The 15,028-nt window shown below is 43.5% G+C and overlaps 1 protein-coding gene across 1 annotated transcript in view; it reads left to right on the top strand.

Moving 5' to 3' along the window:
* The first annotated feature begins 7,823 nt into the window (after window positions 1-7,823).
* DCBLD1 (discoidin, CUB and LCCL domain containing 1) overlaps window positions 7,824-15,028 on the top strand; it is a 47,322-nt gene continuing 40,117 nt past the window's right edge. Inside the window, exon 1 of the mRNA XM_086632119.1 lies at window positions 7,824-8,070. Coding sequence (XP_086488245.1) covers window positions 7,824-8,070 — 247 coding nt within the window. The remainder of the gene's footprint in view (window positions 8,071-15,028) is intronic.

Raw genomic sequence — 15,028 nt, 5'->3', positions numbered from 1 at the left:
GGCCACACACAAGTATTCTCTGCCAGGGTTGGCCATGCCAGCTGAAGGTTTTCTTGTTCTTAGCTGCTGGGCACTGTTCATTCACTGGAAGAATGTCTTCAGGTGAAGCCAGCTGGGTTCACTCAAACCTTTTAAGCTGCTGTGGACAGATGTGTACAGAACAGGTAAGAAAACACGTCTACTGCAAAGCCTTAAAAGTAGGAACTCAACATGCCTGGGCAGCAAGAGCTAGAAATGAAGATTAGGCAGCAGAGCTGCTCACACAGTGAAAGCCTGGCCCTGGCCCTGATGTCTGCCATTCACGCAGGTGAGCAGCCCGCAGGTGAATTCCCAGGCTGAATCCACATAGGCAGTCAGCCCAACCCCACCAGCCTGCACCAAAATCACCACCATGCTCAAAGGAAGGAGGGCAAATCACATCCGATTTTGGTGGACAAATGCCATACTGGATACAGAGGAAACAATTAAAATATGGGCTGAATTTAAGTCTAGGAGGCAGACCTAACTAGGTCTCAACCACATAGATCACATTTCGAAAAAGGCCTTTAGGACCATTTGCGAACCCTGGGGCCAAGAACACCCACCAGTATGCATGTCTGGCATAACTAAGAATACAGTATCTTTAATGAAAAGAAGTAGACAGAAGGATGCCAAAAGTTCTTACTTTGGGAAGGAATATTTGAGAAGTTACACTGTCCACATAAATATAAATTTAAGTAATACATATTCTCAGTTCTTGATCATTAATTATGTTATAAATAATGAATGTTTAGAACAGATTTGAGTGTTCACCAACCTGCTATGTTTACTTGCTCTTATCCAGTTATCTTTGGCGAGAAAACTAAGGTAGGCTCTAAATTGTTTTTATTTCATGCACAGGCACAATAATACATTGAATATTGCAATTAAAATATGAGAAAATATTCAAACTCAAGCCCATTTTTTTTTTAAATATTTTTTAAAAGGCACAAAGATCTTTACAAAGACAGATGGCATTTGATCAGTTTTTTACATTTAATAAATAGCCTGGCCTTAAAAGCAATTGACAGTGAGCCCTCAAACTATATATACAGTTGTAATCCGCAGCTGTGACAGTTATGAATTACAAGAATTTGACCTTGTAATTCACTGGTGTAATGTCCCAATGCTATGTGGAAAAGTTGCACAAGAAGCTTTTTCTCTGCACATAATGATTATTGCAGATTTATGACCCCTGCTTCTACTGTGCATAACTGGCTTACTTCTGCGAAGCTCCCGAGGAGTACAGACTTCCATAGGGCCTGAAGTGAGCACAGGGAGGGGGGAGGGAGCACAGTCCCACACAGCACTAATTACTAAATTAATAAGCATGATTCCCATCCCTCTCTCTTCAAATAAATCAACTGAAGGGAAAGAAGGCCATCTCTGGACTTACTTTTCAACTCCTGAGGCTTTCTGCCTGAGTTCATATCACACCCTGTAAGAAAACTGCAATGTGACATGAACAGTTGAAATTAGGAAGAAGGGATGTATCTGGTATAAACTGGATGATTTCTCTTAAATCAGGCAGTCACTCAGCTCATGCTTGTATTTACTTTAAGCTCTCTAAGCACTTACTTGTATAGCCAGGGATATGGTGATCTATGAAACAGTATGTAAACTGCCCTCTCTAGTTTACGTGAGAGTAAGTAAGTGCCACACTCATTGTATTAGAAACGGGTAAACTCTGGTTACTCGCATTCATCTTCCATCACTCCACAGTTTTTTTTTGAAGAATATAACTAGACCGATTGGTGTCTTTATTAAAAAGGCATGTGATTCAAATGTAATTGGTTATTCCTGGAACTGACCATGGGATTGCTTCGTGTTCTGCACAAGTAATTTCTTAGCTCCTACTTGGATGCAGCCTCATAATAATGAGGAAATGATTAAGACTACTTGTTTCTCATGGAAAAAATCCAAACTATGCAAATTCAGCTGTGAACTCTCCCTCAAAAAAAAAAAAAAAAAAAACCAAAAACCCAAACAACAAGCCAACATGCTACAGTTAAAAATTACATACTACCTATGATTTAAGGGGGAAAAGTTCTTATCTCTTAAATGAATGAGGGCTAATACCTTACAGAAATAGGAAAATTCTTTAAAACACCTATAAAAAGTAATGAGAGCTTTGTCACTGACAAATTGATCAAGGATGCTGCCAACTAGTCAGTTATAAAATAGTAAGCTCTGTTTTGACAGAGAGTGTCATGAATCTTTAGATCACAATATTTTTCAAGACAACCCTTGAACAATATGTTTAAATGAAAAGGAACATTCTGCCCCATATTTCTTGACAGAATTTAAGACGACAGCATGGCACGTCTGGTTGATCATCTTCAAAATCCAGATGATTAGCAACTTTATTTCATTTTGCTTGAAAGTAAGACAAATCGTGACCTAAGACTACCAGGCACCTGTGAGAAACTGCAAAATATGTGGCAGTGGGACAAATCATTAGTCCTAAGCTTGATCTCATAATTACATCATAATAGGTGACATGATTGGATAGGTTACAGTAATTAGAGTGATGAAACGTGCACATTCATCCCCTATATGGCTCTAATTAGAGTCACACCCAACTGCTGCTGTTGTAGTGAATGAGGCTGCATATCCTCCTTAACATCCAATTATCCCATAGGCATCCCCTGCCAGCACCAGTAAGGGCCCTGCTACGGCTTTCACCCAGACAAGACCTACCATTCTTTACTGCTGAAAATAAAAGACAAGAGTCTTGGAGCCTGCTGCAGTTTGCTTTTCTTTCCCAGAGATTATTACCTGAATTTATTGCCTGCAATTTCTTCTTCCATGTTCTTAAGGTCTAAGAATATTTATGGTCTCTCTTCCCTGGGGATTTTTGCTACCAGTGTAATTGCCGGTATTGCGGTTCCAACTCATCCATATGGGTGTGGGCAGCGACCTGTGCCAGTGCAAGTTAAACTGTTTCTTCTATCTGAAGTTTTTTTCCTGTCTGACTTTTGCCTCATATTTCCCCTAAAGTAACGAAACAGTCATGCTATCCTCTTAGTTACTTGCTCAGAACTACTCCTTCACTCCTGTGCATTTTCATACTTGGAGAGGGAAGCTTATAGTAAGCAAGGATGGAGGTTGCTGATGTGAACCTCACCAGAAACAAGGCTGGATCTGACAAGGAGAGCCCGGTACCACCACCTGCTACAAATGGAGACGACCTTTTTCGTAGCGGTAGTTAGGTGAATATCCAGAAGTCCAGAGGAGTCCTGGAGGTCAGTCCGTCTCCAGCTGGTTTAATGGTGCACAGACCTTAACACAGGCTGAAACATCTTTGCTGCTCTGTGGGCATGGCCTTAGCCTTCCAATGATACAAACACAGAACAGTATATTGCGTTCATTAAATATATATATAGAATAATTCAGGTGTGTCTCAAGGAACTTCCTACACTTTTTAAGCCATGCCACAGCCTTGCAGCAGCACTGACTTTGCTGTAGCCTAACCATTTTTAACAAGGAGAACTCCTCACATATCATGTGCAAATGTTGAATCCAGACACATCTCACACTTTTACTTTAATTGTTTCACCTTCTGTTTTTTTTATACAATCACCACATACACTTCTGGCAGGACACAGTATCTGAATATACAGAGATTGGCAGTCAAAGCATTTTGTTCTCAGCTTTATCCTGTAAATCCGTTATATTACTTGCTTTGCACCAATGAAAATGTAAAACTGGGCCCATGTATAAAGACCATTATAAAACCTCTCAATCTGCAAGTTATCCTTCTGCTAAATGACGAGATTAACATACCTCTCAATGTCTAGAATCGTTCTTGCGCTTTGTGATTTGTGACCTTGGGTCCTCTCCACTTCATTATGCCTTACAATTCCTCCTCCTTCTTCTACACAGTCAGCAAAGAAAGTGCTTACAACTTCTGAAGAACAGGAACTTTCCTGTTAGCTGCACAAAAGCAAGGCTGCTCCAATAAGATGAATGTTAAACTTCTTTGTATAAATTAGGGTTTTGGCTTCTTTTTTTTCCCCCTTTTTTTTTCGCCTAGAACAAATGTACAAAACAAGATGCTTTTGAAAGAATGTATGTATACAGTGACAAGCTTGCAAGATAAGCTTAGGCAAACTCTTCAATATGTTTTTTCCTTCCTCCTCAGCCCTTTCTCCCAGACAAACTACCAGCTTAACGTCACACAAGGCACACAAGGACTCATTTGATGCTTTAGGTCTACTTAGAAGAAGCTCTTTCAGTGTGTGTTACACACGAGTATGTAACAGTATTAGCAAGTATAGGTAAGAAGATAAATCCACAAAGCTATCGATTGTGCGAGTCTCTAAATGAAACCTGAGTATGTCCCGGCCATACTGACCAACCACCTTCTAAAGCATTTTGAGCTGATTTTGTCCCGCAGTCCTGTTTTGCTGTTCATCCTGAAGTCAGACACCTGTGGAGTAAAGACGTAATTTCTCATTTGCAGGCAGCTGCACAGTGAAGGTATCCATAATGAATACCAGATGAGATACATTATCTAGCTGTAGGTGACTCAGTTAATACCATTTGCATTAAACACAATACAAACAAATAAACAAAATACTCCTAACAGGTATGCTTGGAAAACTGTGAAGGAAGGGCACGTGCTCAAGCTAAAGAGCAGCCTGTCCACATCCTTGGGTGAATCCTGTCTCTTCCAAACTCAGTCAGAGTTAGTGACCAAAATCAGCTGCATTAAGCTGTCAGGAGTGGTCTGCCAGGGAGTTTTCATGTTGTGAAGCTCCCATTGTGTGACGTACGCACAAGTTGTTAGGCTTGATGTATGCCTTCCTTCTGAATTAATCTTTTGCCTTGACTCAAAGCCCTTGCCTTTAAAACTATTTCTTTAAAAGCTGGTTTTAATTCTCCTCCTTACAAAGGGAAATTTGGAAAAGTACACATGAACCAATGTAGCAATGTGACAGGGGTTACACAAGTCCTTGAATAACAGCTTCGAGAGCTACAGACTACTTCATTCATCTTAATGATTATTTAATCTTGGAAGCTGACAGTAAGTTCCTTGCCTACAGCATATTGAAAACTGACAGGGAGAGGACATGATAAAGTAATGTGAATTTAATAGCAAAATAAATAATAGAAAAGCTCCTGTACTGATTGCGTTATTCATTATCCTACCTAAGTCTATAGGAAACTCATGCTTCCAATACCTTCTGGAAGAGGTGAAGTTCCCAGCTGAACATTATAGACATTTGTAATGAGAAACACATGGCCTTGGACAAGCAACCAGCTCCTGCTCAGGCCAGGGTGGTGAGAAGATTGAAAAGGCAACCTTCCTGTACAGTAAGCTCCTTCACCAATCGCAAAAGGAAAACAAACACCACTCCCAGATATTTTACAGCCTCAATCTCAAGGGCATGACTTATCGTTTGACTACAAGTCATTGGAATGAAAATAACTGTGAAGGGAATTATTCTCTAGCTATCTGTCCCAGAAGGCATTGCCAAGCCTCCAACGCCCAGGAAAAGGAGAAAGCTTCTTTTCCTGGTGTCTGCCAACCCATCTTCCTCCTCCTCATGAGCTTCCTAAAGGCGTGTGGCAGGCAAAAAACGTTTTGACCTTCCAAGGCTGCTAACTTGCCTGTACCAGCTACCAACCACACAAGTTCTGTTGAGAGCTCAGCACTAGCAACATTATCTGCAAGCACCATCGCTGAGGTTTTTGCATGTTAAATTGCCCAAGATCACCAGACACAGTTTATTGCAGCCTCCATGAAGTTACTTGGGATTGACTTGCAGGACTTTTCTGCCAGTATTTATCATAACCCTTAACAAATACATCTACAATCTGGCCCTACTATTACAGAACATATTCTAGACCTGAGTGGATGGAACACAAATCAGTGTAATTCCCAGTACCAACCTGTGTATGACTAGCCAGTTTTGATTGTCCACTGAAGCTGATACAAAACAACGCATGCTATTATGTTGTTACACTGCTTTGCAATAACTGCAACTCTTTCACAAGTGATACATGTTTTGCAACATCTATGTTGTCCTATTTATTTCTCTCCCTCATGTTTTCATTTATGTTGAGTCTTATTCGTAGGTTTTGAACCAGTACTTGGTATTGGAGAAGCTATTTTCTGTGAGCACAATATTTTTACCAATTCTGTGTTCTTTTTAAATCCAATCTTGAGGCTGTCGCAGAGTTTAACTTTCTCACCCCTTCCTCTTTGTAATCATCCTCATTCGCATGGATTTGTTCCCGACAATCTGTGAGACAAGTACTGTAACATGCCACTTTTATCCACATGGACATATTCCTCTTTAAAAGCCTCTCAGCCTTCAGATTATTGAGGCAAGTGACCCACCACAACCTCCTTCAGCCAGAAGGATGCTGGTACTCGCAGACGAGGTCCAGTGAGGATTAGTCTGATCGCTAAACTGCTGTGATAACGAATGCTCTGCCTTACACCATGTCTAACTTTTTATTCTAGATTTCCAACTCTCCTTTGCAAAGAAGGGGTAAGTGTCAACTACTAAGAACCTGTGTTAAATACATATACCAAGAATGCAATGTACTGGGTACATGCTAAAAAAATATGCCTGATCACATACGGTGTCTGAAAAGTTAAAAACCAGACATTAACACTTACAAAACAAGAGCTCAATTAGAATAAATGTTTACTAAACGTGATTTTTTCTAAAATACTACAACAATTATCAGTTGTCTTAGGACATGCAAGTTAATTATGTACTTTGGTTTAGCACAGCATCACAGTATTTCTGACCTGCCAGCAGCGTGAATCTACTTGCCTAGTAGCAACTCATCCCCGAAGAGGCTGTATGGAGTCAGATGGGCTACTTTGAATTCTCCGGCATACTTTTAAAAGGCCAACCGCTGGGGCCTGCTTAATGTGCGAGTCTCCTGCGGCTGCTGGAACTGAAGCCGTTTTCTTACCATGCACCTGCGGTCCTCCCTGTGCCACAGGTCTTCTCCAGAACCGGGCAGCTGAGGCCACCCCACCGGGGCAGGGAGCTGCCCACAGCATACTTTTAAAAAATCCGTAATAAATCAGCGCAGAACTTTAATGCACAAAAGCTCGCACATGTTAAACGTGTATTTTTGCACCCCTGTGCCCAGATGGTACCCCAGGAGCAGGTCACAGGGGCGGGAAGCGCCAGCGCGACCCCAGCTCCGCTGCAGGAGCCGGACGCCCCTGTTTGCCCCGTCCGGCCCCACTCGTGTCCGGCACCCCGCGGCCTCCCCGCACACCCCACCTCGCTGTGGCAGCGGGAGCGCCGCCCCGCCCGAGAATTAGCCTGCAAACGGGAAAATAATGCTGTGTGCTCGAAAATACACATGTATGTGCATGTATGTGTACGTATATACATATATACGGCCGGCCGACTTCGGGGGGCTTGCAGGCGGTGCTCGGGGCTGCGCGGGTTTGGGGTAACCACTCGGCCCGCAGCGAGGAGCCCCCCCCCGGCCCCGGTGCAGCACCCCTAGAGCAGCGGCGGGTGGGAAGAGCATCACTAGGGGAGGGGAGGGGAGGGGAGGGGAGGGGAGGGGAGGGGAGGGGAGGGAAGAGGAGGGGGCGGCGGGGCCGAGCCGGCCCCTCGGTCCACGGCAGGAGGAGGAGATACCACGCGCTGCAGCCCAATGGGAATAGTGGCGCTTCCCTTTCTCCCGTTTCCTTTCTCCACCCCCAGCCCCGGGCTGGGGAGGCGGGAGGCGGTAACGCTGCAGCCGGCGCGGGGCCAGAGGCAGCCCCGCACGGCCCCTTCTCCGCCTCCGCAGAAACACCTGCGGGGGGGGGAAGGATGCCGGGAAGCGGCCGCCCCCCTCCGCGGGAGCGCGGGCTGGCCCCCGAGCCGCCCCGGCTAGGAGGAAGAGGAGGAGGAGAGGAAGAGAAAGGAGCCGGAGGGAAGTGGGGAAGTTGTGCCTTGGCCGCCCCGCCGAGAGCCGGAGCCATGGGCCCCGCCGGGGGGGCGCGGGCCGCCCCCTCGCTGCTGCTCTCGCTGCTGCTCGGAGCCTCGGCCCCGCTCTGGCTGCGGGCGGAGAAGCTGGGTGAGTCCGGGGGGTGGGTGGGCGGGCGGGGAGGGGGTCCGGTCTGCACGGCCTCCCGGAGGGGGTCTGGCTTGAGCCGGGGGTGAGCGGTGGGGTGGGGGGGCTGTCCCCGCCGTCCTCCCCTCGTTGCTCCGCGGGAGCGCAGCCTGAGCCGCTCTCGGGGCTGTATATAGTTGACCTGGTTAATCCTCGCCGGGTTTATCCCCGTGTCTGAGTAGCTACGGGATTAAAGTGGTAAGTGGCCTTACGGTAAATGTATACTACGGCTTTCTTGATCTTTCGTTAATTAGGACTTTTTTTGTTGGGTTTTTGCGTTTTTGTGGGTTTTTTGTTTTTTTTTAAGTCAAGTAAGTGGAGAGAAGTCGCCGGCAAGTGGCAGGCAGGAGGCGGGGAGCGGCTCTGGCCGTTCCCGCTGCTACCTGGGCGTCCGGCTCCGGCCGTGCCTCATCAGCCCCGGCGGGAGCCCCGGGCGCGGCGGCCGGCGCTCGGCCACCGGCAGCACCTCCTCGGCTCCGGCCGGGGCTGGGATCGTGGTTAGGGCTGGCAGCCCCTGTCCCACAGCTGGATATAGGCAGGTCTGCTCGCCTGCTGCCTCACTGAGAAACAGAAATGCCCTTACTCGTGCCGGGACAAAGTTTCATGGGAATCTTGCAAAAACCTTTTGTGACACTGCAGCTTGCTAAAATAAGAGCCCAGGAACTGTTCTCTTTGCTGTGTCGTTATGCAGCTCGCAGTTAGGCTTCCTTGTGAATCACAAGCACAGCCGGCTTCTCCCACCGAGGAGTTGCAGTCTTATAGCTGTGGCATTGCATGGCCTGATGCATCCATCTTAGAATTGGCTGACAGCTACTGGTAAAACAGTTAACACTGGAAATTAAGCATCGTAATGAGCTTGGCAACACATTCAGATAAATTAATAGTCCCCGTATTAATGTTTCAACTTGGCTGCAAATTCCAGAACCCAGAGCTATGTGTTAGCACTGCATCCACGCAGTGGTACAAAGTACTTTGTTCGGCTGATTTATACTTGTTTTTCTCATAACTCCCTATTATCAGAGATTCCTGATACAGATCTCCACAGAAAGGAAAATTGGTATGAGTTGTGTCACCTTTCCGCTTGTTGACTTCATGTGGTAGTCTTTTTTCCTTGAAGATTTGCAGTTCTGTCCTCAATGTCTTTCCCGGTTTGGAGACTCCAGCTTGATATATTCTAAGAAACATGTATGCAGGGAAAAAAAAATGCCTCAGTCCTCTCTTTTCATTGGTGTTTTGTTTTTATTTGTTTTTTCTTTCACCAATGTTTGCCTCACACATGGTGACATCAAGGAGGAAGTAATTTGAAGAGTCAGTTAGCAATAGCTAAGTTTTCTGGGATTTCTAAGGGTTTAAATGCATAAAGTGATAGCAAGCAGTAAGTATGAATCCTATACCTTGTCTGTATTCTCAAATTAACTGGTATAGGCACTTGTATTTACATTCAAAATGTCTCTACTGTCAAACCAACAGCATGAAAACACAAAGGAATATTTTACCTGGTCCTCTTTGGACCAAACCCAAATTTACAAGATAGTCTGTCCAGTGTCTAGAAAGCAAAAGAGATTTTGACCCCCATCCGTCCTTTCTTCTCAGAGGGATAGTTATTCTATTTGTTTGTTTATCGATATCACCCTATAAATTAGGGGCTAAGTGTTCTAAAGTCACACCAGTGGAGAAAGGAGATAAGGGTAAGTGGATACAAACTTCCTGTTACACAAGTTTCTTGACTTGATTGAAAAGTTGTAAAGGAGCACAAGAAGTGCCAGAGTGAATCAGGCTTGAGTTTCAGCTAATTCTGTATCTTGTCACCACTGGTGTCTCCCACCAGCTGGTTCAAAGAAAGATGTGCTGGTTTAAATATATTGATTTGAAAATACTCATTTTTAAAAATAAAGTAGTACATTCCAGCTTCTTGTGAGCTGGTTCCGCAACCTGCTTTTTTTTTTTTTTTTTCTGGATCAGCTCACCTTACTCTTCAGTTTTTCCTAAGGGATGCTACAGAACAACGGTGAAGCTGTTGTTATAGCTTATGTTCTCTTGAGTTTTAAATTAAGGAAAGGCCTCTCTTTATTTTTTTTTTTTCCCACTGAAGCTTGTTTACTTCATAGCATGGCTCATATCTGAGCGTGACTATGCGGAGCCCAGGTGTCAGCACTTTTTCTGCTCTTAAAATATATTATATGTGTATATTGTCCAAGGACATCTATGAAACATGGAATTGTGTTGTTCATAGAATGATGATAAGAAAAGCTGAGCGTTTAGGGAACTGATTTTAATTAAAACATACTTGTGAGCTTAGTAGGTCTCACCTGGGGACAAATATCACATCTATGACTGTGCACGAGTAATAAATATCTTTGGGATTTATAATAAAAGGTTCTTCTTTTCCCTTTTTATTCTGCTGTATGTTGATCCTAACTTCTCTTGTGGTTTCATTTGCCAGTTCTTTGCTGACAACTATGAAATATATCTTGTTCCCAGCCTGCCAACCTCACGCAGCTGTGCCTGACCTGGTATCTGTTCTAAAGGTCTTCCAGTGGTTTGAATCCAAGGCAGACAGGAGGCAAACCTGAACATATTATCTTTGCCTTTTACCATTCTGTTTTTTTCTTCTGGTCTTATTGAGCAAGACCTTAAACCATGTAATTGTGGGCAGCAGATATCTAAATCTGAGTTGAAACTGAGACTTTCTTCTCAGAGTTTTGAGTCTTCTATTACATTTCTGGCCAGTAGGACTTACCACTGACCTGAGGGTTGATTGTTTGTAGGAAAGTGTAAGAGGAATGGGGATTTTATTCTAAGAACAAGATTTAAGCCACTGTTCTTGCTGCAACTCATTTATTTTCACTTCAAATAAAGCACAGCAATGAAACCAGATCATGTGGGATTTGCAGATCAGCACCTGAACGTGAACTTTGCTGGCAGTGTTTCTGGATCTGCTGACAGTTGCACCCAAAGCTAAGTTGGAAGAATCGATGGGCAGCAGACTTTTAAACATTTTGAGGCAAGGCTGTTATTTAATGTGACAACAGCATACGCAGTAATTATGAGAGATTATGCTTGTTCTCAGGGGCTTCTACAAAACCCGTACTGAAGGATATTGGTGTGATCATGCTAATCCACTTTGCATGCCCGTTTCCAGCAGTTTGAAATGGAGAGAGATGAATCTATTCTTGCACCCACCCTCACCCCCCTCCAGTTTCTGAATATAAGCGATTGGTAAATTTTCAGTTTGTTTGCGTTTTGTCCTTATGTCTGCTTCCTTCCTTGGCTCCCTCTATCTTGCCTCGTGAACGCTGACTGGAATTGCTAAGGAGGGAGGCAGCAGTTTTCCGGTTGCCATTCACAAGCAATGCGTGTACCCACCACATCCAAACTGCAATGTTTTCAGTCGCACAGACTTTGCTATAAATAGCTCTAAGGCCTTTATATGTACTTCTCTTTAGGTTATCAAGGGACATATTTCAAACAAGATCAGAGGCAGGGAGGCCACTGGGAGTGTCATTGACAAAGGAGGGAGATAAAAAATGCCTTGGGAAAATTGTTGCCTGCACATGCATGTAACACGCATGGCTACTGAATCATATTTTGTGCAAATTGTTGATTTGCATATGCAAAAATACATTCATTTATATTTATCAAAACCGTTCCACCTTTAGTCCACTGGAGCTTCATGTGTAGCCCAGTAAAAAATAGTTTGAAAAACAGCGACTTTGAGGATGCTCATGCTACTGTATAGAAATGCCTCAAAGCCAATTTAGGTACCAGAAGTAGCACAGTTTTGAAAGCCCATCTGAGCTAACACAACCATGCTAAGAAGTGTGGTCCTGAGTGGTGGTGGGCACTGAAGTCCTCAGCATAGACATCACTGTAGGTTTCAGGCTGTCTATACCATATCAGACACTCTCCTGTGGCCTGGACTCATCAACACATGGGTTTGCACCATCTGCTAAGAATAAAACTAGCCAGACAAAATCAAAATAAACCCCTTCTGACTGGATTCTGTGGAATGGCATTAGATCCCAACTATCTGCAATAAAAAATGTTAATAGCAATGCATAAGAATGAGCACACAACTTCCCCAAAAGGTTTAATTAGCATTACAGCTGGGAGTAGGAAACTTCAAACTGGGACAACCTAATCGTGTTGCTTAAACGAAAAAGGATAGTGGTTTGACTAGTTGGAAGAGTATACAGATATCTTAATTTTTACCTTCAGAATAAATTATGAACTACAATGAAATTGATTTTTGTCTGTGAAAATTGCGTGAGTGCTAAAGCCATTTTTTTTGAGGTTGGCTGGATGCTTGCACATGGAGAGGCTACCAGTAGTTTTGTTTAGGATGGTTGATCCTTTATAATTAAGCCTGGGAGCTGAGACCATTACGAGGAGGAAATACTTTGTCTTTCCTTCCCTTTCTCCCTGTCTCTTCTTTCGGCAGAGCCAGGACCTGCCTCTCGGGAGTTTCCTTCCGAGATGTGAAGGCTTAGTTTGGTAGTGGTGGGACTTTCTCAGACTCCCTGAGCAGGATTTCCAGTCCCAGTGCACCATTACTCATTATTTCTGTTTCCATGATGGGACGCGGTTGCTGTTTGGTGGCAGCTCTGTGCTGCTCCTCTGTGAGGTGGGGAGACAGATGAGGGTGCCCAACCCGTGATCTCTTTGACCACCTCCAAAAAGCATCAGTAAAGATGTTTTCAAGTGCTGCGAGGTGGGACAAGAGAATAAATGGGAAAGGCAGAGTAGGGCAAGGCTAGAAACACAGATCCAGGGCCTTCTACAAGACCAGGATCTTCGTTTTAATATGTGGTATCACACCTTTAGGCTCAAGCTGCTACTGCAATTACAATAATGCTCATCAAGCATTTGGTAAAGCTCTAAAACGCTGTTTCTTCCCTCAGCTGCTGTGGAAACCTTGTTTCCATCACAGTTTTAATCTGTGATGTTCAAGTTGCTGGCACTTTCACCACAAATTGTTCAACAGTATTGGATTTCAGTCTAACGCTTTGACATTAAAGTTGAAGTCATGTTGATGTCATCTTCCAGATGTTCATGTCTACTGAATAAAAATTGTGTTTATTTGTTTTATTTCAAATTACAAAAACACATGGGGAATTCTGGATGCGATCCCTCATGCTGTACAAAGGCCTGTGTGTCCTGTCAGAAGTCAAACAAAACTTTTCTTCATAATGTAGTGAGGAGAGACCTCAAAACACTGGGAACGTAGGTGGGTTTCTTCACCCCTCCGAACAGAACGGCTTTGTTACGCGCCTGAGCCTTGTTGTTGCAGCTGCGGTAACTGCGCAGAATGGAGATGTGCAGCTTCCGCCTGAATCTGCTTGTATTTTGCTCTGATGCCACACCAGTTCTGTGATGGTGGCTCGCTTTGACTTAATAGTCAGCTACACTTCATTTGTAAAAACGAACTCATTACAAAAAAAAAGTCCATTTTGTCCTCCAAGTGTAAAAAATACATTTCAACCTGTAAAATAAATTTGATGATCCTGCGGGTCCCCCTCCACTGGGAGGCTTTGGCAGCAAGGTCCATGGCTAACGCTGGGGCTGTTGCCCTCGCTGTTGCCTCAACTTGCTCCTGAAGCCAGGGCTTTGTATTATCTGATGTTTCTTGTGTCAGCATGGTACAGGGGAATTGAAGTTGCAATGCCTGGGAGCCACAGAACTGAAGACTTAAAAATATTGTAATATGAAGTATTGAGCCACGGGCAATGAGTACTTGGGACATAAATGTTAATATTTTCAAACCCAAGGAGGAGTCAGCGCTTGCTGATCTGTTAGTATTTTGTCACAGACAGAAGAGGCTTGTGGTCTTTAAAGCAGGTACGATTTTCAAGAAGTGCTAATGCTTGTGTTTTGAAAATGAATCTGCTGGTTTTTAGATGAAATTCAGTGCCCGTGTTCTCTATGTGGAAAGTAAAACAATATTGCAGCAAAATAAATTGAGCAGTTACGCTGAGGTATTTACTCTTGAGATGAGTAGAAAGCTGTTCAGACCTTTCTGCTGTACTCTGTTTCAAAACTTGAGAATATGATTATTTAGTACTACCTCTAATAAGAAAATCCAGTCAAATAAAATGAACTTATGGAGTGTCGGTATAAGTGGTGTACACAGGGTGGCATAAAACATTCTCTTCTGCACTATTTTTTAAATCCATTAGAAAATACTTTTTATGCAGTCTCATATTAATGCATCACAGAAGACACAGAAATGACGCTGTGGGACGTGTAGAGGACCACAACCAACACTATAGTACTTAAGTAATAGTGCGGCTGCTTTCCTTTCCACTTTTTTAATTTAAAATATATTTCACAACAACTATATGTAACCACAGCGAACCAAAGAGATTACATAATCTCCTGGTTTATATATCCTCTGAGTGTACTGTTCTGGTTAATACATTGAGGAGTACCAGGCAGGCTGGTCGTGTGAGAATACTGAAAAAAGGCACTTCTTGCTTTCAGTGCTCCAGGTCACAAGTTCTTTGACTGTATCTTCATCTTAGTTCCTTTAGTTTTCACTTCCATTTCTACTGGAGTTGTAAGGAACTATTTGTTGTTAGATTGCAATAACCGTGGAGCTAGTTTCCTAGAAGTTAGGTTGACTGAATAAAAAAAGCAAAATAGAAAACAGTGTCTTGCTAATAAATGACAGTTACTGTTTCCATCACAAACCAATTAAAATTCTCTTGAGATATTTGTTCATTTATACTTTGGGGATAATGAGGAGTTTGCACACTTTGCTTTGAGAAAAGTGATGTGCTTTCTGTTGTCCTTTCTTACTAACAAATTGCATATTCCATCTAGGCATACAGGCAAAAAGGTGAATGTATGATTTTTCAAGTAAGCTGGAACAGGCTTGATTTCAAGAAAAAACACCATCCTTAACCATTGATAACCGTCAATC

The sequence above is a fragment of the Tauraco erythrolophus genome, chromosome 2 (genome assembly GCF_009769465.1).
Source record: "Tauraco erythrolophus isolate bTauEry1 chromosome 2, bTauEry1.pri, whole genome shotgun sequence".
Lineage (NCBI taxonomy): Eukaryota > Metazoa > Chordata > Aves > Musophagiformes > Musophagidae > Tauraco > Tauraco erythrolophus.
This window is presented reverse-complemented; position numbering and strand designations above follow the sequence as displayed.